Raw genomic sequence first — 24,935 nt, forward strand, 5'->3', positions numbered from 1 at the left:
GATGGAGGGATGTATGATTGGATATATACGTAACGAAACAAAATATAGTAAAATGTTAATTGTAGAAACTAGGTGGTAGGTAGGTATATGGTTGTTCACTGCGTAATTCTTTAAACTTTTGTTTAAATATTTTCAAAAAAAAAATGTTGGGGGCCGGGCGTTGTGGCTCACACCTGTAATCCCAGCACTTTGGGAGGCCGAGGTGGGTGGATCATGAGGTCAGGAGATCAAGACCATCCTGGCTAATACGGTGAAACCCCATCTCTACTAAAAATACAAAAAATTAGCCGTGCGTGGTGGCACATGCCTGTAGTCCCAGCTACCTGGGAGGCTGAGGCAGGAGAATTGCTTGAACCCAGGAGGCAGAGGTTGCAGTGAGTCGAGATGGTGCCACTGCACTCCAGCCTGGGCGACAGAGAGAGACTCCGTCTCAAAAATAAATAAATAAATAAATAAATAAATAAATAGTTGGAGAAAGTAAATGAAAAAGACGTAGCTAAAAGATAATCAACTCATTTTTAGGAAATTCAGTTGTTTATTAACCAATATTTATGGCAAGTCAGCTGTGTGCTGGACTATCTCATAAGCATCTAAGATACAGTGATACAAGACAAACATGGTCCTTGCCCTCATAGAACTATTATTCTGGCCTATCGGATTCATACTTTACCCAACATTCCCTGTCCTCCATCCCTTGTACTATTTAGGATTTATCTGTTTATCCAGGATCTCTTAGTTCCTAGTTGTTATTTTAAAGTATCTTTGGAGAAAGAGATTTGTAGTAGCTTCTCCATATCTCTGAGCTTTTAGCATTCATGTTTTCAAAAGTTTATTTTTTGAGTTTTTGTTGATAAAAAGAAATCTCTTTTTTTCCTAAAGAATGGAGTTCTTGACAATGTAGACAGTGTAATGTAGACAATATAAACTCTTGTTTTTATAATGAACAGTGCTTCATGAACGTAAACACTGGGCTTTAATTTATTAGGGTGTTAAATTAACTTCCACTCATTTAATTAGAATGACCTCAGACATTAAATTGTCTCCAACCACATTAAGTTTTTAAGAGACATGTCTTTGGAGAGAGAGTTTGTGTGTTTATGAGATAACGATGTCGGTGTTAAACTATGCCCATGTTTGTCCATACGGTTTTCAAATTTGACCAAGTTAAAAAAGAAATACAAAATTGACCAAGTTAGCCAGACATTATTAAATACATTGTTTAAATGATTTTATTTTTCTATCAGATTTATTTTATTTTCTTTATTATTGAAGTGGCTAAAAGTTTATATCTATAGCTCTCTGTGTGTGTTTGTGTGTATGTGTGTGTGTTTGTGTGTGTGTGTGTGTTTGCTCTTTGAGACTCTGATAAAATACATTTGAACTATTTTTAAAGTTCATTGATTTGCTTCCCATTTCTGCTCCCAGTGCCAGGACCTTCCTGTTTTTGGCTCTGTGTCCTACTCCGGAGACAAAGCCTCCAAAAGACTTACCATCCATTCCATCCACCCAGAAATCCCTATCAAAAAGGTCCTAAATAGACCAAATGACACAGCCTTTTTATTATACTCAGAGACTGAAAACTCCCAGAGGAGTTAGGATGATTTCTTGACCTCAAAGGGAACACACTTTGAGTTCTAGAGAGTTCAGAGCCAACCGATTCGATTTCGAGGTTGGGCGGAGAGAGTTGGCTACATGATTTCAGTCACTGATACAGACACTGCTTTTCTGACCTGGTGACCCAGAGCCCTCTCTTTGATGACTTGGTTATGGCTGTCTCTCCTGTATTTTGCTCAGTCCTTGTATAGATTGGGCCTCATATCAGTCACTCCCTGATTTGTGATTTGTCTTACTTTAATGCCTAATGTATCTGGTGCCAGCCCCCTTTACACATCCCATTTCTCATTCTTGACCTGATGTATTTGGCCTTGTCCTATCTCTGCTTCTTTCCCCTGTCTGTGCCTCTGACTCTAACTCCTGACCTGTACTTAATGCCTGTAAAGTCCCTGCCACCTTGCTTTACCTTCTCCTGTAGCTAATTAGGATCTTAAAGGAGGGTGGGTGCCTTGGCATTTCCTCATGTTGGGATGCTTGAGACTTGGTGAGTCCCTAGGGCTTGGTAGTTTTTCACTAAGACACTTCTATGCGTCTTAGTCAACTCGGTGCTCCCTCGCATATTCACAGATCATCAGCCTTTCTTCCCCTCATCTGAACCTCTGCTAAATCTATATTGTTTAGATTTTATATACATTCAAAAGTATATTTATAAAATGCTGAGTAAGTTATAATGGATAGAAATGAAACAACACCATTTGCCACCACTCAACTTAAGAATTAAAATGTGGTCATTTTTAAGGTGTAAAGTGTTTTAAGCATAAGGTGTTGGGTGGCACTTTATAATCCCTGCAGTAAAGTAATAATCAGTATCACTGAATACTTAAAGGTCTTAAACATTGTCTTTAGCCACATATCTTTTTCAGAATATTTAGTAAATTCAAATGGGTCACTAGTGAGGTTTTAACGTAGATTCTAGTGTTCGTCTTTATCTGTCAAACTTTTAGAATTCACTTGAGTTACCATGTCCGGTGTGTCAGCATTACAGAATTCTGGCAAGCGTAGCCTTGGAATGAAAGAGAACTTTCTGAAGGTCGTAGCTACCATGTTGCTTTTCCCCTAGAATGACTGCTGATGGAGTGCCAGAATTGAAGATAGAGAGCCTGAATTCAAAGGCCAAGCTGCATGCTGCACTTTACGAGAGGAAGCTCCTGTCTCTGGAGGTGCGAAAACGTAGACGACGGAGTAGCAGATTGAGGGCAATGAGGCCAAAATACCCAGGTACCTGCTGGTGAGCTTTCACCAAACTCCCTTATCTGGATCCTGCCAGACTGAGTTAACCAGCTGCTCACTCAGTATTTTATGAGTCAGAATCTTCCTGATCACATACACCTTTTTTGTATAGTTTTTTTCTCTGAAACTTAATTTCCACAAAGTCTTAAGTTTTTAAACCTTCCACTCTATAATATTTGTGTTGAAGACTATCTGAAACACATACATTTTGGCCTTTGCTCTTATGTCAGCATCATATAAATACCTGGTACTCTAGGAATAATATTAGCCTGAGTTTAATGGAATCCTGAGCATTGCTGTTCAGGTTTTTTGTAATTAGGTAAGTTCAGTTCCTTCTTTAACATTGCTGAATGGCATATTTCAGACAAAGTGAAATTTCTTTCTCTCCCAGCTTCTACAATGCTGTAGGTCTATTTGTAATTGACTGATATACTGATTTCCTTTTTTTCTTCCCTTCCCTCCTTTGTTGAACATCTGTATCAGGCAGCATGTTAGTCACTGAGGTTTTGCTGGTAAATAAAAAAGATACGGTCTCTGTCCTCATAGAACTTACAAGGTGGTAGAGAAGGGTAATGAATAAACTTAGGATACAAAGATATTCCCCTGTTCTTTATACCTCCATGAAGGGTGCTTTTTAAAAAAATCTCTTAACTCTCTGTAGAAATTACTAAGCCAAGGGTTTTTGGTTTTTTATTTATTTATTTTTAGTTTTTGCCTTAAGTTATAAAAGAGCCATGATGAGAGTATGATGAAAAATATATACTTTAATGAAGATTATTAGTAGGTTTTAGAATATGTAAGATTAGGCCAGGCATGGTGCCTCATGCCTATAATCCCAGCACTTTAGGAGGCCGAGGTGGGCGGATCGCTTGGGCCCAGGAGTTCGAGACCAGCCTAGGCAATCTGGCAAAATCCTGTCTCTACGAAAAATACAAAAATTAGCTGGGTATGGTCACATGTGCCTATAGTCCCAACTACTTGGAAGGCTGAGGTGGGAGGACTACTTGACCCCAGGACGTTGAGCTGTAATGAGCCGAGATCCTGCCAGCAACAGAGTGAGAACCTGTCACAAAAAATGATAATAAAAACAAAAATAAATAAGAGAATATATGAGATGAGAGAGTGACATGTGGTTGCTATTAATTCTGTGCCTTGTTTGTGGTTTGGTTTAGAAATGGGCTTTTACTAAAAAGAAAAAAGGAAGGTATTGGGAGAGAGGAACATTTAATCCTTTTTTCAGCAACATTAGTGATTCTTCGCATTTAGTGATTACCCAACCAGCTGAAATGAATGTTAAAACTGAGACAGAGAGTGAAGAGGAGGAAGAAGTCGCATTAGACAATGAAGATGAAGAGCAGGAAGCTTCCCAGGAGGAGTCTGCAGGATTTCTTAGAGAAAATGAAGCCAAAGATATACCCTCATTGACAACTTTGGTAGAAAATACACCCAAAGAAAATTCCATGAAAGTTCGTGAATGGAGTAAAAAAGGTGAACGGTGCTACAAACTTGAGACTCAGGAGCTGGAGCCTAAATTTAACCTGATGCAGGTTCTTCAAGATAACGGCAATCTTAGGTAAGTATCTTTTATAATTATATTAGTAAAACTGATAACAGCTAATTTGTACTGTGTACCAGGTACTATTTTAGTGGTTTTACAGTCATTTTTCATTTAATATTTACAGAAGTCCTATGAAATAATGACTGTGATTAGACTTTGCTATCATTAAGGAAACTGAGCCTTAGAGAGGTTAGGTAACTTGTCTAAAGTAGAGCTGTGATACAAACCCGGGTCTCATTGGTTGGGCATTTGTGTCAGTCACTGAGTATAAGGTAACTGAGACAAGGAGCTCAAGCAGCTCATGGTTTAGTATCAGAGACAGAGAGCTTAGGCCATGGCCCCACTACAAACAAAGTGGTCTTAGGACATAGAAAAAGAGTGATTGGTCTGGCGTGGCAGGGCTAGAAAGGCATTATGGAGGAGGGAAAATTGGAATCAGGCCTTGACTGATGAGTAGGGTTTCAGGAGCTTTGGGAAGTGATGGTTAAGTGTGGGGGTGCTAGGTGGAGGCAATAAACACGTAGAGGTGGCCAGGCGCGGTGTCTCACACCTGTAATCCCAGCACTTTGTGAGGCCGAGGCGGTTGGATCACCTAAGATCAGGAGTTCAAGACCAGTCTGACCAGTATGGAGAAACCCCCGTCTCTACTAAAAATACAAAATTAGCCGGACGTGGTGGCACATGCCTGTAGTCCCAGCTACTAGGGAGGATGAGGCAGGAGAATTGCTTGAACCCGGGAAGTGGAGTTTGCAGTGAGCCAAGATTGTGCCATTGCCCTCCAGCCTGGGCAACAAGAGTGAAACTCCATCTTAAAAAAAAAAAAAAAAAAAGACTTAAAGGTGTGATAATACAGTCATTAATTAAGTCCCTCGGTGAGTTTTTATTGAGCACCTGCCCTATGCCAAGAATTGTGCTAGGCCATTTCACATTACTATGGGGACCAAGATAGACCTGGAGCTTACAGTCTAGTGGGGAAGACTGACAGTCACCAAAGAAACAAGGTCATTTCAGGTCATGAGAAATGCTGTCAGGACAATAAGATGGTGTAATGTTAGAATGTAATTGGGCAGAGTTACTTAATTGCAGTGATCTGGCATGAAGAGGTAACCTTTGAGGTAAGTCCTGAATGATGAGGAGTCAGTCCTGTGAATATTAGGAGGCAGAACATTCCCAGCAGAATAGCAAGTACAAAGGCCCAGACATCATAATGAGCTTGGTGTGTTTACAAAATACAGACTAGAAGAATTACATGGGGGAGAAGAGCATGGTAAGAAATGAGACTAAAAAATTGGATGTTGTTAGATTGTGAAGGGCTGTAAGAGGAGCCTGAGCTTTATTTTCTAGATGACTTTTAAGCAGATAAATGATATGATGAGATCTTGTTTTAGAAAGTAAATCGTGCTTGCATTGTGGGATAGTGAAACTAAAGGCGGGGTCCGGGGGGGGCGGTGAGTAAGGGACTGTTAGATTTGTCCAGAGCCAGGGAGATGAAGGCCTTGATCAGAGTAATGGCTTTAGGAATGGAGAGAATGGGATGGACTTAGTAAAATTTGCAAAGTAAAATTGATGAGACTAAATTTTTCACATTTGGAAACTTGGCGGTGCCTTCGGTCAATATAAGGAACAGGAGTTGGTTTCATGATAAAAACAATGAGTTTGATTTAAGACGTAGTAAGGAAGTGTTCTGGGCTGATGTCCAATAGACAGGTGAAAATACGGCTTTGTTGGTCGAGGTTGAACAGGATTGTATAGTTGATAGGGAAAGTCTTCAGAATGGGTAAGATTGTTCACAAAGTTATTTGGTTCAGCAAGGATAAAAAAGAGAGAATTGAGCCCTGGGGAATACCACTGTTCAATGGGTAAGTCAGTAAAAAGATCAAGAAGTAGCAGTTGGAGCAATAGACGTAACATCGGAAAGGAGTAGTATGGTAAAAGCTGCAGAATGAGCGTTTCAGGTCTGTAGAGCCTCAAACAGCCCAAGTTAGATGAATAGTGAAAAGAGACTTCTGGATTTGTGACCTAGGGCCAGCCGAGTAGGTGGAAGAGCAGTTGTGAGCAGAGAAAATAAGGAAGCAAGTGTGAAGTAACTTTCTAAGGGTTTGGCAGTGAAAGGAAGGTAAGAATGCATCAGGGAGACAGCCAGCTTAAAAAAATGGATTTTTTTTTTCTTTTGAGAAGAGATTCTGGAGCTTGTTTATAGACTAAGAGGAAGGATTTGAGGATAAGAGGATTAGAAATGCAGAAATGGATATATTGGTAGAGAAGAGTCCTAAAGGAAGGTGGGAAGAGGCCAGAGGAGGGAATATCTCTTCCTATAAGTCAGAAAGAAAGTGCTATGGGATGAATGAAGTTGATGGAAGTTTAAGAGCGAGAAATTTTAGGCATTTATGCATGATAGTTTTTATTTCTAAATTAGAGACCAGTTCTTATACTGAAAGTCTGGATTGGAGTACCATGGGATAGAGTTAAGATTTGGAACGGTGTCATGGAGAATAAGAATAGTTCTGTCAGTGGAGAATACACTAAACTCAGTCAGAAGACCTGGGCTCTGTCTATTTTAGTGCTACCAACTTGCTGTGTGGTCATAGGCAAGTCAAAGAGCTTCTCTAGGCCTCAGTTTCCTTTTCTGTCAATCCAAGGTATGGAGTTAGACAAGTGTTTTTTGAAACTTCTTCCTAGAAGGAAAAAAGATTTCACTGAATTGAAATAGAGCATTTGATAACCACTGGACTGTATTCCAAGGTCCTTTCCAGCAATAACATTCTGCTTAGTTGTTGTAGAAATAAATGATTTCTTCACGAATCTTGTGGCTCTCACTTTGAATGAGTAAACTGTTAAAATTGCAGGGTGTGTTAGTGTCAATCAGTGGTTTTCAGACTGTGTTCCCTAGAGCTGCTCATTGTTTGGTGAAGTGTCTCAGAGGCTGCTTAGGGGTTTGGGGAAGGTCCACAGCCAGGGTTCAGAACTCTAAGCATTGCCTTATTGTTGCATATCTTATATACTGGGCATATGCGTAACCTTTTGTTTTTTAAAATTGGTTTCTTTGGTGTAAATCATTCTGGTTTTCATTCTTTCATCTTTTTGGGGAGTTTGTTGCAAGTGACTAGCTGAACAATGTGTCCAATACCTTAGAGACAGTCTCAGAATTAACATTCGTGAGGTTTATAGAAATGGAAACCTCAATACTTGTTCATTTGCTTTGCAACAGTGATTCACAACAAAACGATGATTGAAGTCTCAACTTATGAGCAGTAATCCCCTTATTTAAAAGATCTTCAAGTTTTCGTATAAAGGGATTAATCAGTGGAATTGGATATTCTGCTACATTCGAAGGTGTCTGAAACATGCTATTTCTTGCTCATTATATTGTAGGTGAATTTATTGACCCAAACGGAGGATCTTTTAAATTTATTTTGACTTGAGAATAATTTGTTGTGGAAACAAAGCTTATAGGATTGGTTCAGGACAAAGTCATATATGTTCTCTGGGTAAACAAGAGTATAATTATTGTCTTTGAGAAACAGTTGAAAATCTACATTTATGGCCAGGCATGGTGGCTCATGCCTGTAATCCCAGTACTTTGGGAGGCTGAGGTGGGTGGATCGCCTGAGTTTGAGACCAACCTGATCAACATAGTGAAACTCCATCTTTACTAAAATACAAAAATTAGCTGGGCATGGTAGTGAGCACCTGTAATCTCAGCTACTTGGGAGGCTGAGGCGGGAGAATCGCTTGAACCTGGGAGGCAGAGGTTGCAGTGAACCGAGATCACGCCACTGCACTCCAGCCTGGGTGACAAGAGCAAAACTCTGTCTTAAAAAAAAAAAAAAAGAGAAAATATAAATGTAAATGTAAATGTATTATTTCAAAACCATATTATGCTCCCGTAAAAAGCATCCCTGCTAGTAACAAAGATCTAGGCTTATTCATAGTTCATATTCTGAAGCTCTTATGTATTAAACTCTCAAAAGCAAATCTACTCCCCAGCCTGACTCCCTTGCCCTCCAATTCTCCAACACACATGTGGAAGCTAGACTGGAGCCCTTTTATGATTTCCAGCTTACTCTATCCAAATCCTACCTCCTAACCTTGTGAAAACAGTCAGTAGAAAGCATTCAGTGATATTGCATGGGCGAGGATTGTCAACAAAGTTTGTACTGGGCCCTAATCTTCAGTGATATTATTTTGGCTACAGTGTCAGAAGGCCAATCAGCTGAAGTAACCAAAATCTTGACTGAAAGAAAACAGATCTGCCATGAATAGCAGCTGAGGTGAAAATCATCAGTGTCTCTCTGGCACTTCTGTCTTCCAGACTATAGCTCGATCAGATTTCCTTGTTTCCAGCCTAGACTACCAGGCAGAAAATAGCTGGGTTCTTTAATAATATTGCTGAGGTGCTTTTCACAAGACTTGAGGGTTTCTTTTGCCCACTGAATATCTGGGCTTGTCCTGCCTGGCCCATCAGTTTATCTATGACAAACTCTGTTGGACCTCCCTCATTTGTTCTGGACTCCAGCCATCCCATCTTGTAGTTGAGAACAGTGTGGCCTTAAATTTGGCCTTAAGAGTTCCTTTATAGGATTTATCTATTTCCTGCTTTGGACACTTTTATATACTAGAAATATCAATTGCCATTGCAAAATCCACACTTTTGCACTAACTGATATGTTCTTAAGGACCTCCAAATGTAAAAAAAATTTCTCATTAATACAGTGGTTTTTGTGAAGATTCAGTACTCCTGTCTGTTCCCCCAAGAAAGTTGTTAAAAAGTTCAGAGAGGGTCAGGCACAGTGAGTCAGGCCTGTATGTAATCCCAGCACTTTGGGAGGCCAAGGCAGGTGGATCACTTGAGGCCAGGAGTTCGAGACCAGTTTGGCCAACATGGTGAAACCCCGTCTCTACTAAAAATACAAAAATGAGCTGAGTGTGGTGGTGTGCATCTATAATTCCAGCTCCTCAGGTGGCTGAGGCAGAAGAATCGCATGAATGCAGCAGGATAGAGGTTGCAATGAACCGAGATTCCGCCACTACATTGCAGCCTGGGTGACAGAATGAGACCCTGTCTAAAAAAAAAAAAAAAAAAAAAAATCCAAAGAGAAGGTTTGAGTAGGAAATTTAATTTTCTGTTCTTGTTTTTTTCCCTCATGCTAATAATGAGAAAATAAATAGGATTCTCCATCTCTGATTCTTTTAATAGGAAATTAAAAAAAAAACCCTCACGTACTGCTTAGAAGGAATCATTATTCACAGGCTGTAAGATGGGTTTCATGTTTCTTAGCCATCATAATAGAAGGATCCTCAAAGGTCACTTTGAGAGAAGCAAGTACACATTTTGTAGGTTTACACTTCCATTGCATAACAGTATGTTGTTTTGGATTTCTATAGCAAAGTGCAGGCCCGAATAGCATTCTCTGCCTATCTCCAGCATGTTCAAATTCGCCTGATGAAAGACAGTGGAGGTCAGACGTTCAGTGCCAGTTGGGCTGCCAAAGAGGATGAACAGATGGTGAGGCTCTTCTTATTGGAACTTTTTTACTTTCCCTTTTTCTTTCTTCTTTCTGTGTTTTTTTTTGTTTTGTTTTTTTTTTTTTTTTTTCTATTAAGGTAAAGTGCAATGTATTTTTCTGGTGAAAGAATTATTACATAAGAAAGTTTTTAGATTTCTTAATACTTCAACATGAAGCAAATCTTTGACCTGGAGCTATGTTCATTACACCACGTAGTGAAGGCATCAATGTATTTCATTTTGAAATTGAAATTGATTGCTTGTTGGATGTGAAGCCTTGTGCAAAGCCCTTTAAAAGAATAACAATTTACAGTCTTTTCTCAAGCAACCTCACATATTATTAACTCTGAGGTAGGCATTATTATCCCTATTTTACAGAAGAGCAAACAAAGACCTCGAGAAGCCAAAATTCCACAGGTTGTACGTGATGAAACTGGAACTTAAGCACAGATGTACATTACTTGCTCCTCCATTGGTTTCATGCATCGTAAAGCATTTATTTTCTGTCCTGAGGAGTCAAATTAGCTCTTTGAAAGTCACCACCTTATCATAGGCCCTGTCAGAATGCACCATCCTCCAAGTTGGTATTTTTTACTTTACTAGTTGTAACCTCGTAAGATTCTCAGATTGCTAGAATCAAACTTGCATAATCATTTTTACTGTATATCAGTCATTTGAACATTCCTGGGATTCACTATTCTAGGACGGTTTTGTGTGTGTAAATCAGTATGATGGGGAGCTTTAAGCTGGTTGGTAAGGTCAGAGCTTATAGAAGAAGCCACAGCCCTTCAGTTTTGTTTTTTTTTTTCAGACGGAGTCTCGCTCTGTTGCCCAGGCTGGAGTGCAGTGGTGCGATCTCAGCTCACTGCAACCTCTGCCTCCTGGGTTCAAGCTATTCTCCTGCCTCAGCCTCCCGGATTCAAGCTATTTTCCTGCCTCAGCCTCCCAAGTAGCTGGGATTACAGGCATGCACCACCAAGCCTGGCTAATTTTGTATTTTTAGTAGTGATGGGGTTTCTCCATGTTGATCAGGCTGGTCTCGAACTCCTGACCTTAGGTGATCTACCCGCCTTGGCCTCCCAAAGTGCTGGGATTACAGGCATGAGCCACTGCACCCAGCCCCATATTCTTTTTAATAACAGGGATTTGTCACCAAAAGGAGAGGGGCCTTTGAGTCTGAGACAGCTGCATTCTTTGTTCCGCTCAGTGGGGACCTTACTGTAATTTTTAGTCCTCCGCATACAAAAGGCAAGTCTTTATGCCAGGCTTATTGTAAAAACATGTTGGTTATCCCAGAAAACAACTTATGAATTTAAAGTAGCCAATGGAACCCAGAGATAAAACCTTGTGTGTTGTGAATAATCCTTCAGCCATCAGTGGAAAATGTTAGCTCTGCTCTTTCCAAGTGGAAAATTGAAACTGTCTTTTTGAGAGTCAGTTCGTCTGTTCCACTGTGAAAAAAATAATGTTTTAATATAACAGCTTAAACCACCCTATAGTAAAGACAGCAGAGTAGGACTATGAAATTCAACTCTCTGGTTATGAGGCTGTTTCATTTACGCTGGAGTGAATTGGCACCAAAGGACAATGAACCAGAATCAAATTCAAGAAGAAAAAATATAGTTTAAAAAAGAATAACCACGCAGATGCTGGCTTGGAATTCACACAGTATTTCTTTGGGGCTTTCTACAAGAATATTGGGGATCATCACTGCAAAACTTAATACCAGTTCTGTGAATTCTTTCTTGAAAATATATCTAGGCTGGGTGTGGTAGCTCGTGCCTGTAATCCCAGCACTTTGGGAGGCTGAGGCAGGTGGATCAGTTGAGGTCAGGAGTTCGAAACGAGCCTGGCCAACATGGTGAAACTCCGTTTCTACTAAAACACAAAAAAATTAGCTGGGTGTGGTAGTGCGCACCTGTAGTCCCAGCTACTCGGGAGGCTGAGGCAGGGGAATCACTTGAACCTGGGAGGTGGAGGTTGCAGTGAGCCAAGATCACACCACTGCACTTCAGCCTGGGTGACAGAGCAAGATTCCATCTCAAAAAAAAAAAAAGAAGATATATGTGTGTGTGTGTGTGTGTGTGTGTGTGTGTGTGTGTGTGTGTGTATGTATGTATATAAAGAGAGAGAGGTGAAGAGACAGAGCGTGCAAGCCCTAGTCTTGCTTTTGAGGAAGGTAGATGTAGAGTTGGCCTCTCTGCTGCAGCTTAGGTTAGAGATTCCTTATCTCATAACTCACAGAAGGCACCTCAACAGAACGTCCCCAGATCTATCATCTGAAGGCAGTTTTATTGTGGTTTTTGGACAACAACATCTTTAAGGCTTTTGGCCTTATAAAATCTCTCTTTGAAGCATTTATGATTTTATCAGTAATCTGATTGGTATCTGTTCAGATTTCAAAATCCTTTGCCTCCATCTTCAGTGAGATGTATTCTTTCTTTCCCTTAGTAACTTTCCACTGTGCCCTCCTTGACAACCCCCAATTCAATAAAAGCTCCTTTATTCTTCAGGAAGAAAAAAAGCTATGACCTTTCAAACTACTGTGATAGTTCTTTCTTTGCCTTAATCACGACACTTTTAAAGTCATTAGTTTCTACTCTTCACGTGTATTTTTCATTACCCTTGCATTTTCTTAATGTCTTCTTGTACTCTCTTTATTAAAACTCTTTTCTTGAAATTATCCCTCAGTGGTCAGATCCAAGGCCTTGTCTTTGTAGTGGGCCTTTCCAGCTCCAGCCTCTTGGAAGCATTTGACATGGAACTCTTTCTTCAGTTGGCCTCCATGACACTATTTTCTCTTAATTTTCTTTTTTTCTTTTTTGAAATGGAATCTTGCTTTGTTGCCCAGGCTGGAGTGCAGTGGCGTGATCTTGGCTCAGTGCAACGTCCGCTTCCTGGGTTCAATTGATTCTCATACCTCAGCCTCCTGAGTAGCGGAGATTACAGGTGTGTGCCACCACATCCGGCTAATTTTTGTATTTTTCGTAGAAATGGGATTTTACCATGTTGGCCAGGCTGATCTCGAACTCCTGACCTCAAGTGATCTGCCCACCTCAGCTTCCCAAAGTGCTAGGATTACAGGTGTGAGCCACCATGCCCAGCCTATTTTCTCCTGGTTTTCTATGTTTCTGATGTTTCTAACCTGGTTTTTTTTTCCTGACTCTTCCTCATCTTTTCTATCTCTAAATATGAATATTTCTGTATTTTCTGTCTTCTCACCTTTGATACTTTCATCTGCTTCCACAGTTTTAGTTTCTACTATCTGTCTTTGAATGCTACCCTTCCCTAAACAGTACTATTTGTGTATGTACTATGGTACTTTTACAACTCCTACTGTATTACATAGTTATTTACATACATAGTTGATTTAAATTTTCTGATTGCCAGCTTATTTAGGGAAGGGAATAAGTGTCTTTCGGTTTTGTTTTGTCTTTCTGTATCCTTTTTATATCTAACCTGTTTGTTCTGGGTCTTGTTTGTTGAAATGTGTAATATACATCTTCTTACATCTCTGTTATATAATCCCCTTGTAGCTCGTCTTCTGTTGCTTAGCACCATCCCTCCTTTTTTTTTCTCCCATGACTCTTTAATTTATAGGAGCTGGTTGTTCGTTTCCTTAAGCGAGCATCAAATAACCTCCAGCAGTCACTGAGGATGGTATTACCCAGCCGACGATTGGCACTTCTGGAACGCAGAAGAATCCTGGCCCACCAGCTGGGTGACTTTATCATTGTATACAACAAGGTAAGTCTTTTGTCTGTTAGTCTTGTGCTTTGGATTGCCATACACTGTCAGAAACAGACTGGATAGAAGCCTCTGTGCAACTGGATGGAGACCTTCTTCTGTTCTCTGGCATCACCATCCCTTGTGTATTACTGTTAGGGGAAGCAGGACCCCACACCTTAACCCAGCTGGTCTGAAAAACTATTAATTACTTCCGAAGGCCCAGTGGCCATAGATAATTCTTAATTCTTACCAAAAGGCAGATTCTATTTGAGCAGTGAGATGAATCCTAGGCTGTGTGAGTCTGCACAGTTGTTAGTGCCTGTAGAAAGTGGCAAATTGACCATTCGAGAACAAATTTGAGCTGTGGATTGAATACGATGACATATTCTTTCTTGAGCAAGTTATACTTCCATCTTTAAAACATTTTATACAGTTACAGAATTTTACAGTCAAGCCCAAGAGATACACTATTTAATTAGAATATTTTACAAAGCATTCTTCTATATCCTGGGATCTCAGAATGCATTAAAAATGTGATTTGGGGTGTTTGGGTTTGGGAGGTTTGGTCAGTTTGCAGAAGGAAAAGCTGACAGAAATTTAAATGGCTTTTCTAAAGTTGCATGGAATTGTGAGTGGAATATCAGTACACCAAACTCATAGACACAGTTTACTCCAGATCTGTTGAGAATTTTGTTATGTCTTATATAAGTGAAGAATTTATTCAATATGGAAGCTGGTATAAGAGTACCTTCCAAGATCTGTCTTTCCTAATTGGAACAAAATACTGTGTCTGTCGTCGTATTGTTAAAGCTACAAGGGTGATCGTAGATATTACTAAGCTACTATAAAAAGCTCTTTAGTCAATGTGCTGTGTAAGTAGAAAGTAAAAACATGATTAAAATTTATATTCATTCTGCAACTTTTACTTGGGAATTTCACCGTGTTTTACAAAATCATGGCCAAAAGTAATATATCACATTTATAGGTAGCAAAAGTACATACAAGAATTAAATGTCTTTATTATAAGGACAGATTAACTCAAGGCTATTGAAAGTACATGATGAAGTGCATATTTGTTAGGAGTCAGTTTTATCTTGTTGTTTTTCTGTGGGGTTTGGGCACTGGGTAGGAAACAGAACAAATGGCTGAAAAGAAATCAAAGAAGAAAGTTGAAGAAGAAGAGGAGGATGGGGTGAATATGGAAAACTTTCAGGAGTTCATCAGACAAGCAAGGTAGAAGACATTCTTGATTAATTAAAGCTGTCTTATTCCATCTTCCATAATGCTGATTGAATACCAGCATTCCTTTGTTTCTGACACATGGATGTGAATGAAATCACTCTTAAAGCTGGCACACCGCTTTAGTCCTAGTTACTTGGGAGCCTGAGGCAGGAGGATTGCTTGAGCCCAGGAATTCAAGGCCAGCTTGGGCAACATAGTGAGACCCTGTCTCTAAATGAAGAAAAAAGAAATCATTCTCAGAAGGAGAAAACATTTTATAGACTTGGCCTCTCCATATCTTAGCCAATTATGTTGCTGTTTTCATGGCTTCAGTTATCAAAACATTACTGCTGGGTAACAGGGCTGTAGTTCTAGACAGCCTTCACAGTACACATCTCTTGAAGTCACAAGAGAGCCCTTTGGAAAGTTGAAGTTAGAGGCATCTCATATTTACTGGGTCTGAATTTATCCCTGACCTACTCATGGAGTGGAAATGACCAAATTTTGCCTACATTGTATAGGTTGAGGAATTTGCAATTTCTCCACTCTGTGAGGGTTACACCTAATTTATATAAAATAGAATAAGTTCTTCATGCTTAGGGTTAGCCTTTAGAAATGGAAAATCTCAGTATTCATCTCTCTATCTTGATAAAAGTCAGCCAGGCCATTTTGTCCATTTATGTTGGCTTACAAAGGAAGAGATAACAAAGGCACTTAATTTTAAATCTTGTAAAACTTACACTGGAGGATTTTTTTCTAAATAGAGAGATGTGCAAAACCATTAAAATGAAATAGGATTAAAAAACCATAAACCCCATTACTTAGGCTTCAACTGTCAAAGTCACAAATAGAGAGAAAATCAGTAGAAAATCTACCCTATGTTGATTTGTGAAGTTAAATGAGGTATGGGTAGGGGCTTATCAATCACCAGCATAATATGATCTTTGTTTAATACCTTTTTCAGACCTCACTATCATACGCTTTACAGCAAACAAATATATCATTTTGTAGGAGTCCATAATTGTATGATGTTACTTGTTGATATTTTTGAGTCTTAAGTAATATGATTGATAAAACAGGTATAGAAACAGTTTCTCTCATCAACATTATGAAAACAGAAAAGGATTAAAAAAAAAAAAGGTAATTTTCAGGTTTATCCTAAGGATCTTCAAAATCCCTAAAATATATATTTAAAAAAACCCAGACTTTAAAAGAACACTATTTCCCAAGCAAGTCTAACTGGATACTAAAAATGAATTATATATGCTGTTAACTAATTCTATAGATTTGGAGATAAAATGCATTGGAACATAATTACTTCTGATTGTGGATTAGGTGTTGATTTTTGGGAAATAATGTGGTAAAGTTCTTCTTTTATTAAGTTTGGGTTGAGTACATGGATGCTTTTCAGGGCTGGTAAATTCAAATACGTGCCGGAGTCAGACAGGAAAACATAAATTATGAAGTGGGCAAAGGATGAGACAGATATAAAGCAGCTTGTATTTTGACCAGCCATAACCTTTGCCTTTCAGTATTCTGTGAAGGGCCAAATAAAACACACTGACAGGCAGAGGTTTGCAACCTCAGCTGTAGATCTTTGATAGTTACTTGAGAAACTTTTCTTGTGGCATTTGGCTACTTTGGAGACTTTGGGGTTTACGCTGAGATTCATAAAGCTGGTTTCTAGGTTCTGGTGAGAGTGTGTTTTCTGAAGATGGGATATAGGTTCTCTGTGATAATGCAGGCATACTTCACTTAATAGCCACTTTTCTAGAACATAGCCAAGCTTCAAGGAAAAGAAAAGAAAAATGCCATTGAGAAGCTGCTGCAGATGTTAACGTCCATGTGTGTGATATATTCACTAGAAGAGTCCACTGGCCCCTCATCTGTTTTCTTATACTTTCTATTTTGTGGCCATTCATAAAGAGCATATAATTTCAGTAATTTGAAGTGATTTAGAGATGATCTACCTTAGCCTCGTGCATTATATAGATGGTTAGGGAATTCTATGGTTATTGGTGGATTTCCTTATTTTTGACTTAGGCAATGAAAATGACAAGTGGCTCTTTAAGTGAAGATACTTCAGTTATCTAGAAGTGAACTGAGCAAACTGTGAAGGGCCAGATAATAAACATTTCAGACTCCGTGGGCTGCATATGGGTGGTGGTGGGGGGGGGGAGGGGTGGTGGTGGTTGTTCTTGTTGTAGTTGTTGTTTTGCATATTCTTTAAATGTATTTTTAAAAATTTTTGGCTGGGGACCATAAAAACAAGTCACTGGTCAGGTTTAGCCTACAGTGTGTAGTTGGTTGCTGCCTGTTCTCAAATGTGGCTGTCCAATAGAACTTTTTGTGGGTGACTACCGAACACTTGAAGTGTGGCTAGTTTATGGAAAAGAATCTTTAATTTAATTTAATTTGAATTTAAATAGTCACATATGACTGACTAGTGGCTACCATATTAGACAGTGTAGATCTAGAAAATTCACTGTGGAATGAGTAAAACCTTATGCTTTAAATTTTTTAGATTGCTTTCATTTATATTTTATTTTAACCACCTATTAATAGGGAATTTTCAGCTTGTGCTTTTCATTTTTCCCTTTTCCAGCTTGCTCTGTTTTCATAATAAAATCTGGTGGAAAGATTTTCCAGAATAGCTTCCTGTCTGACCATACTTTTTCTCCTCATTTCAGTGAGGCTGAACTGGAGGAGGTGTTGACTTTTTATACCCAAAAGAACAAGTCTGCTAGTGTCTTCCTGGGGACTCACTCTAAAAGTTCTAAGAACAACAACAGTTATTCTGATAGTGGGGCAAAAGGTGGTAAGTATGCTGGTTAGTTAATGAAAAATAAGAACAAGTGAGGAAATGAGAAATGCAAAGGAGAATGAGGAATAATGTGTTGGCTAAGCACTAATAGTCTCCAAGGTAATGAGACTTTGCAGCATGGGGAGGGGGTGGAGAATGGGGGACAGTACTTTTTGTCCTAAAAGCAGAAGAGGGGCATGGTCTGATTTTTTTTTCATGGCAATTAACAACAGAGAGCTTTTCAAGAAAAGCTAATAATAGCTGGTATTTAGTGAACACTTATCTTTCTATCTGCTGGACATGGTTTTATTTTTTACTTCCCAAAACCACGTAGAGTGGGCGCTACTACAAAACCTCTTTACAGATGAGAAACTAAGCTAAAAGAGACTCAGTAACTTGCCCAAGGCTATTCTTTTTCGTGCAGGGACAAGGAATTTGATCCATAGTCTGCCTGACTCAAAGTTTGTGCTCTTAATATACTCTTCTATCTCTCTTAATGATTATTTCTGACTCTTGTCAAGTTTATTACTTTCTCTAACTTAACATCATTGGCATTTTGGACAGGAGAATTCTTTGTTGTGTCGGGCTGTTCCATACCTGGTGAGATATCTATTATACTTGGTTCCAAGCCTGACATGCCATTAGCTTTCCTCAGCTATTGTTATAATCCAGAATGCCCCTACATGTTTCTAAAACTTCTTACTGCTGGGGAATTCCATGGTCGGGGATTTTGGAATTGAGTATGGATGTGGCTGTCTAGCTCACGTCACCATGATAAAAAAAAAAAAAAATAGCAGTGACATTCTGTTATAAACAAAGCTCTGTGCTTTAAATGTAGTTAACTGAAAACCTAGATGGAAGCCTAAGGCTTAGGTAATCAACCTACTGATTTTGTCAGTGTGCTAAGTACTAGATTCCAAGATGGAGACTTCTTCCCTGCTCTTAAGGTTATGATAACCTAATGTGGAAATAGCCAGGAAGATTGGTCATTTAAAATGTAGACTGAATTTTCCTAAAGAAACAGTGTTGATGTTTTAAAAACTGGTTTGGTTCCTAGGCCAATCCACATGAGCTTGTTTAACTGACTGTATAATTGAATTATTGTATTACTGGAAGTCCTGAATCCAGCCCTTTTCTTTGAGTTTTTCTAACGTCATTCACCTGTTCATTCATTCCTTCTATACTTCTTTTTTTACTTAGCACCTATTATGTGTTAGGCACTTTCATGGTTGCCTGAGATACAATGACCAGGACTGTCACAGTCTTTAACTTCATAAAGTTTATTGTCTGGTAGATAAAGTTGGGTGAGTGAATAGAAGAAGAAAGCTGGCAGAAGCTCTGAAAAGCTCCTGTAAGAGTTTTGGCTAAGGGAGACAAAGGAATTCTTGTAATAAGGTTGGAATAAAGAAAAGTGTGCTAATTTGGGGAGGTAGGGGCCTAGATGGACATTCATCTAGTAACTTCTCCCCTGGCAGTAATGTGGAAGCCCTAATAGCATGTAGTGGCAATATCTTTTGTACTGATAGGTCATTCAAATTTCTAGGGTTTGTGTTTTAAGGGATTACTTTTACGTAAGATCCATACCTATGTAAACCTATTAAGGATAACTAGGAAACCTATTAAGGGTAGTAGGAAGGCTTTAGTCAAGGAAACAACATTATGACATTTGATAGTATAGTATCTGGACTCATTTCAAACATGAACAAATGAGTGTGTGACAGTGTTACCACTGCTATTGGCGACGGAGGGGAGAAAATTCATATGTCTTTATTCTTTCACTCTGAAAGATGATGTATAAAATGGCCTTTCTTAAGTTTTTGTATGATTCTAGCCCTTGACAAAGATTTTGGAATATTTTTATATGTAATTAGCTTTGGCTATTCTGTTTCAAAATTCTGTAGTGGAGAAAAAATTAGTTATTAATGTCAAAATTGATTAGAGTGATACTATTATTGAATATACTGATCAGCCTATCTCCAGTAAAACTGAAGAGTTTAAGAGACAGAGCCATCGTAGTATCCAGGTATTATGCCAAGAAATAGTGGGACCGCTCTTGCTGTCTCGGGGTAGCTTCGCTGCTCCATACATATTATAACTTCTTGGCTCCAGGGGCTACCACCAACCAACGTGATCTCTTAGAACCCTCCGTCTGAATTCCTGGCATAAGCATCTGACCGCCCTTATTATTATTATTATTTTTCCAGATAAGCCCTAGCTTGTTGGCTGTCTGTGGATGGCTGCCCTGGGTTTAGGTACCTTTCCCTGGTTCAGTTAACTGTAGCTGGGATTTGGAATAGCTGGGAATCATTTAATTGGTTGCCCACTCCATAGGGCTGTGGGTGTCTCCATCTTTGGAAAAATGTGATGAGATGTGCCATGTTTCCCAGCATTGATTAGCAGTTGTGTTATATTTTTGGAAATAAAATTATGTATAGAACAACGGACTTGCAATTGATTTTAGGAGAGTCCAAGCTCAGTATTTCTTATTTCAGATCACCCTGAGACTATAATGGAAGAAGTGAAAATGAAGCCGCCTAAACAGCAACAGACAACAGAAATTCACTCTGATAAATTATCTCGTGAGTGATTTCAAACCTACCTAGATTTACTGCTCTCTGATAATTCCCTAAAAGAAGAAAATAGTCATCAGATATTAAATATTTCTAAAGCATGGAACATTACCTCAAAGAAATATTTTTCTTTGTTTTTCCTTTTCCCTTAGAATTTTCTCTTATCTATTGATAAGCTGTTTTCCTTCCAAAGACTTTTTCATTTTCTTAAGTTTAGAAATTCTGAGTTTAGAAATTCTAGTTTCTGAGTGAGAAATTAGAAAAAATTCTTTTTTCCTAGAAGCTTGAAGAGAAGGGGGAGAGGAATTAGCTATTACTAGTGGAGACTTCATCTTGATGTCCTAACATGTGTAAAACATGCCTGCTCTGTTTCATAGTGGTAGTCCCAACTCCAGCTTTTAGAAAGGAATAAAAGTAAATTCCTATTTCTGTTGCCAAGTTGTTTCTGGTAGGCAAAAATCATTAAGTTTATGATGAATACTCATTAAAGTCTGTATTTTTCATGATTCCTGTTTCATGCCAAGATTATTGTGATGTTTATGTTTTAAAAATATTTGTTTTATAGAGATTGTATGTTTGTTTTTTCTAAAATGATGTCTTGTTTTGTTTTTAATAGGATTTACCACTTCAGCAGAAAAAGAGGCAAAATTAGTTTATACCAATTCTTCGTCTGCTCCTTTCTCTGGTCCTACTGCTACTCTGCAGAAAATTCCCAACACCCATTTGTCATCTGTTACAACCTCAGACCTCTCTCCAGGGCCTGGCCACCATTCTTCTTTATCTCAAATTCCTTCAGCTATCCCCAGCATGCCTCACCAGCCAACAATTTTACTGAACAGAGTCTCTGCCAGTGCTTCTCCCTCCCTACATCCTGGGACACAGAACATCCCAAGCCCTGCTGGCCTGCCTCGCTGTCGATCAGGAAGTCACACCATTGGCTCCTTTTCTTCCTTCCAAAGTGCTGCACACATCTATAGCCAGAAACTGTCTCGTCCCTCTTCAGCAAAGGCAGGTGAGTGAGAGAACGAAAGATGGTCCACAATGTGAGCTCCTCCCCAGCCCCAATAAATAAAGAATGTCATCTCTTCCCTTTGCCTTTTTTAAAATTTTGAAATGGAAAGGGACACACACTGCATTGTTCTGATGTGACTAAAGAAGGCTTGCATTGCATCCAGTAGCATGCATTCATTGACGCAAGAGGAAACAGGACTTCTTTTAGGTACTGGAGATAGAGAGATGAATCTGACAAGGCTTCTGCTCACTAGGAGCCTACAGCCTAGTCAAGAGATTTCCTGTTAACCATAGACCTATGAGTGTGCTCTATGCATTCTCTGTGCTTCAAATAGTTATTCCCAACATCAGACAAGTTAGTTTTTAAGACAAGAATGACTTGAATAAATAACCAAAGAATTCTTAGAATAGGATTTATCATTTTAACTGAAATAGACCTATATTGTCAAATTTGTCCTTCTTTTTTTAATGACAGCTTTATTGAGATATAATTTACATTCCATCAAATTCACCCTTTTAAAGTGTACAATTCAGTGGGTTTTTTTTATATATATTCACAGACTTGTTCAATCAACACCACTATCTAATTTTAGAACATTTTCATCATCTCCAAAAGAAACCCCATACCTGTTAGCAGCCACTGTCTGTTTCTTCCTCCCCCTAGCCCCTGGAAACCACTGATCTACTTCTCTGTTTTTACAGATTTGTCTATTCTGGACATTTTTATATAAGTAAAATCATATAATAGGTGGTCTTTTGTGAATGGCCGCTTTCTATTCTGGACATTTCATATAAGTAAAGTCATAATAGGTGGTGTTTTGTGAATGGCTGCTTTCACTTAGCATAATGTTTTTCAGGTTCATCCGCGTTGTAGCATGAACTTCATTCCCTTTATGGCTGAATAATATTCCATTGTATGGATATACCACAATTTGTTTAGCCATTAGTCAGCTGACAGGCATTTGATTTGTTTATACCTTTTGGCCATTATGAATAATGCTGCTATGAACATTTGTTTGTAAGTTTTTGTGTGGACATATGTTTTTATTTCTCTTGAGTGTATAGCTAGAGTGGAATTGTTGGTTCATATGAAAACTTACTGTATTTCCTCTTTTTGAGGAACTTGTAAACTGTTTTCCAAAGTGATTTTGCCCTTTTACTAACAGCAATGTTTGAGGGTTCCAGTTTCTCTGTGTCCTTGCCATTACTATGAGTGGTCTCTGTTTTTGATTTTCACATCCTAATGGGTATGAAATAGTATCTCTTTTTTGTGGTCATGATTTGCATTTACCTAATGGCTAATGATGCTGAATATCTTTTCATTTGCTTATTGGGTATTTATATATCTTCTTTGGAGGAATGTCTTTTAAATTCTTTGCCCTTTCAGAAATTGGTATGTTTTCATTTTTATTGTTGAATGTAAGTGTTCTTTATATACTCTGGATAACAGCCCTTTGTCAGATAGGATTTAGAAATATTTTTTCCCTACTTGATGGTTACCTTTTTACTTTCTGGAAGCACAAAAAATTTTAGATTTTAATAATGTCCAATTTATCTGTTTTTTTCTATTGTCACTTGTGATTTTTTTAATCTTATCTGGAATACTATTGCCTAATCAAGTGTCACAGAGATTTCCTCCTTTTTTTTTTTTTGAGACGGATTGTTGCTCTGCCGCCAGGCTGGAGTGCAGTGGCATGATCTCGGCTCACTGCAACCTCCGCCTCCAGGTTCAAGCAATTATCTTGCCTCAGCTTCCCGAGGAGCTGGAACTACAGGCACATGCCACCATGCTCAGTTAATTTTTGTAGTTTTTAGTAGAGGCGGGGTTTCACCATGTTGGCCAGGATGGTCTCGATCTCTTGACCTTGTGATCCGCCCACCTTGGCCTCCCCAAAGTGTTGAGATTGCAGGCATGAGCCACTGTGCCCAGCCCCAATTATGTTTTATAGTTTAGGCTCTTACATTTAGGTCTTTTGTCCATTTTGAGTTAATTTTTCTGTATGGTATGATGTAAGGGTCTAACTTCATTCTTCTGCATGTGGATATTCAGTTATATCAACATCATTTGTGGAAAAGAGTATTGTTTCCCCATGGGATTGTCTTGGCACTCTTCTCAAAAATCAATTAATTATAAATGTAAAGGTTTATTTTTAAGGCCTCAGTTTTATTCCATTGACCTATAAGGCTGACTTTATGCCAATATCACGTTGTCTTTATTGCTACAGCATTAGAGTAAGTTTTGAAATCACCAAGGATGATTGTTCCAACTTCACTCTTCTTTTTCAAGATTGTTTAGGCTGTTCTGGATCCCTTGCATTTTCATATGAATTTTAGGATCAGCTTGTCAATTTCTTCAAGAAAAGGCAGATGGGATTTTGATAGGATTATTATCTGTGGATCAATGTGGGGAGTATCTTAACATCAGTCAAGATTTAAACACTAGTAATAGCTATGTTAAGGTGAGTTACAGCTAAGACATGTTTTATAAATAGCCAGTCTATATTTCTTAATACCTGATTTCAAATGAAATGGATATTTTAATAGACAGCTTGAGTCAGAGATATTAAATGGTCCGCTTTAGTAAGTCATAAATATGACTATACACATATGTATATATCTCTGCTAATTCTGGGTAATCATTGTTGTTGTGATTTAATTTTCTAAAATCAGTAATAATAATGATCAGTAATGTTCTGGTTTGAACTGTTTTTTCCCCATGTGAGAAATTCAGTAAGATCAATGTCTTCGGTGGCCTGTGTTATCAGAAAACCTTTTTCAAAACCCTCCCTTTTGATCCTTTCCAAGAAAAGGATAGGGAGCAAAAGAAGTTGGTCAGTTCATAAATATTTTCTGATATCTGTTGCAATTTCTTTTTTGACTCTTGGATTATTTATAAATATATTATTTAATTTTCAGGTAGTTGGGATTCTTTATTTTTATAATTGGTTTGTAGCTTATTTCCACTGTAGTCAGAGAACATTTTCTGAATGGATTAAACAGTAGTAGACGGCAATATACGGACAAAAAAATGTAATTTACAACAGCCTGTAATTGATTGGAGTTAAATTTTTCTGTGGTAATTGAATGCTTTTGGAATAAGAGTAAGATTTTATTTTACTATAGACTTTTTAAAGTTAAATATACAGCGTCAAATTTCAAAGGTCATCACTAAAAGAATAAAAGTATAAATTCTAATCTTATGGGGAGAAGAAAAATGAATTGCGGATAAAAAAACATGCAGAAACTTAGGTGTATGCAAGCAAGAAGCATAGAAAAAGCAAGATAAATAGAAATTTAAAACATAGTAAATTGGCCGGGCACAGTAGCTTATGCCTATAATCCCAGCACTTTCAGAGGCCGAGATGGGCAGATCGCTTGAGGTCAGGAGTTCAAGACCAGCCTGGCCAACATGGTAAAACCCAACCTCTACTAAAAATACAAAAATCAGCCAGGCGTGGTGGCTCCGGCCTGTAGTCCCAGCTACTCAAGAGGTTGAGGCAAGAGAATCACTTGAACCCAGGAGGCAGAGGTTGCAGTGAGCCAAGATCACGCCACTGTACTCCAGCCTAGGCAAGAGAGCAAGACTCTGTGTCTAACTACTAAAAACAAAACAAAAAACCTGGTAAATCAAGTCCAAATATATCAAGAATCAAATAAACATAAATAGGTTAAACTTGACAGATTTTTAAAGTT

At 38.5% G+C, this 24,935-nt stretch overlaps 1 protein-coding gene across 3 annotated transcripts in view; it reads left to right on the forward strand.

Moving 5' to 3' along the window:
- The window catches only part of TTLL5 (tubulin tyrosine ligase-like family member 5), a 335,321-nt gene that overhangs the window by 97,950 nt on the left and 212,436 nt on the right, over positions 1 to 24,935 (forward strand). For all 3 annotated transcript variants that reach the window (XM_011981565.1, XM_011981566.1, XM_011981567.1), the window contains 8 exons: positions 2,675 to 2,832; positions 4,111 to 4,417; positions 9,788 to 9,908; positions 13,509 to 13,655; positions 14,767 to 14,870; positions 17,549 to 17,676; positions 20,154 to 20,240; positions 20,848 to 21,243. In XM_011981565.1, the coding sequence (XP_011836955.1) occupies positions 2,675 to 2,832; positions 4,111 to 4,417; positions 9,788 to 9,908; positions 13,509 to 13,655; positions 14,767 to 14,870; positions 17,549 to 17,676; positions 20,154 to 20,240; positions 20,848 to 21,243 (1,448 nt within the window). The remainder of the gene's footprint in view (positions 1 to 2,674; positions 2,833 to 4,110; positions 4,418 to 9,787; positions 9,909 to 13,508; positions 13,656 to 14,766; positions 14,871 to 17,548; positions 17,677 to 20,153; positions 20,241 to 20,847; positions 21,244 to 24,935) is intronic.

Source organism: Mandrillus leucophaeus, unplaced genomic scaffold (assembly GCF_000951045.1).
Source record: "Mandrillus leucophaeus isolate KB7577 unplaced genomic scaffold, Mleu.le_1.0 Scaffold228, whole genome shotgun sequence".
In the NCBI taxonomy this organism is placed as follows: domain Eukaryota; kingdom Metazoa; phylum Chordata; class Mammalia; order Primates; family Cercopithecidae; genus Mandrillus; species Mandrillus leucophaeus.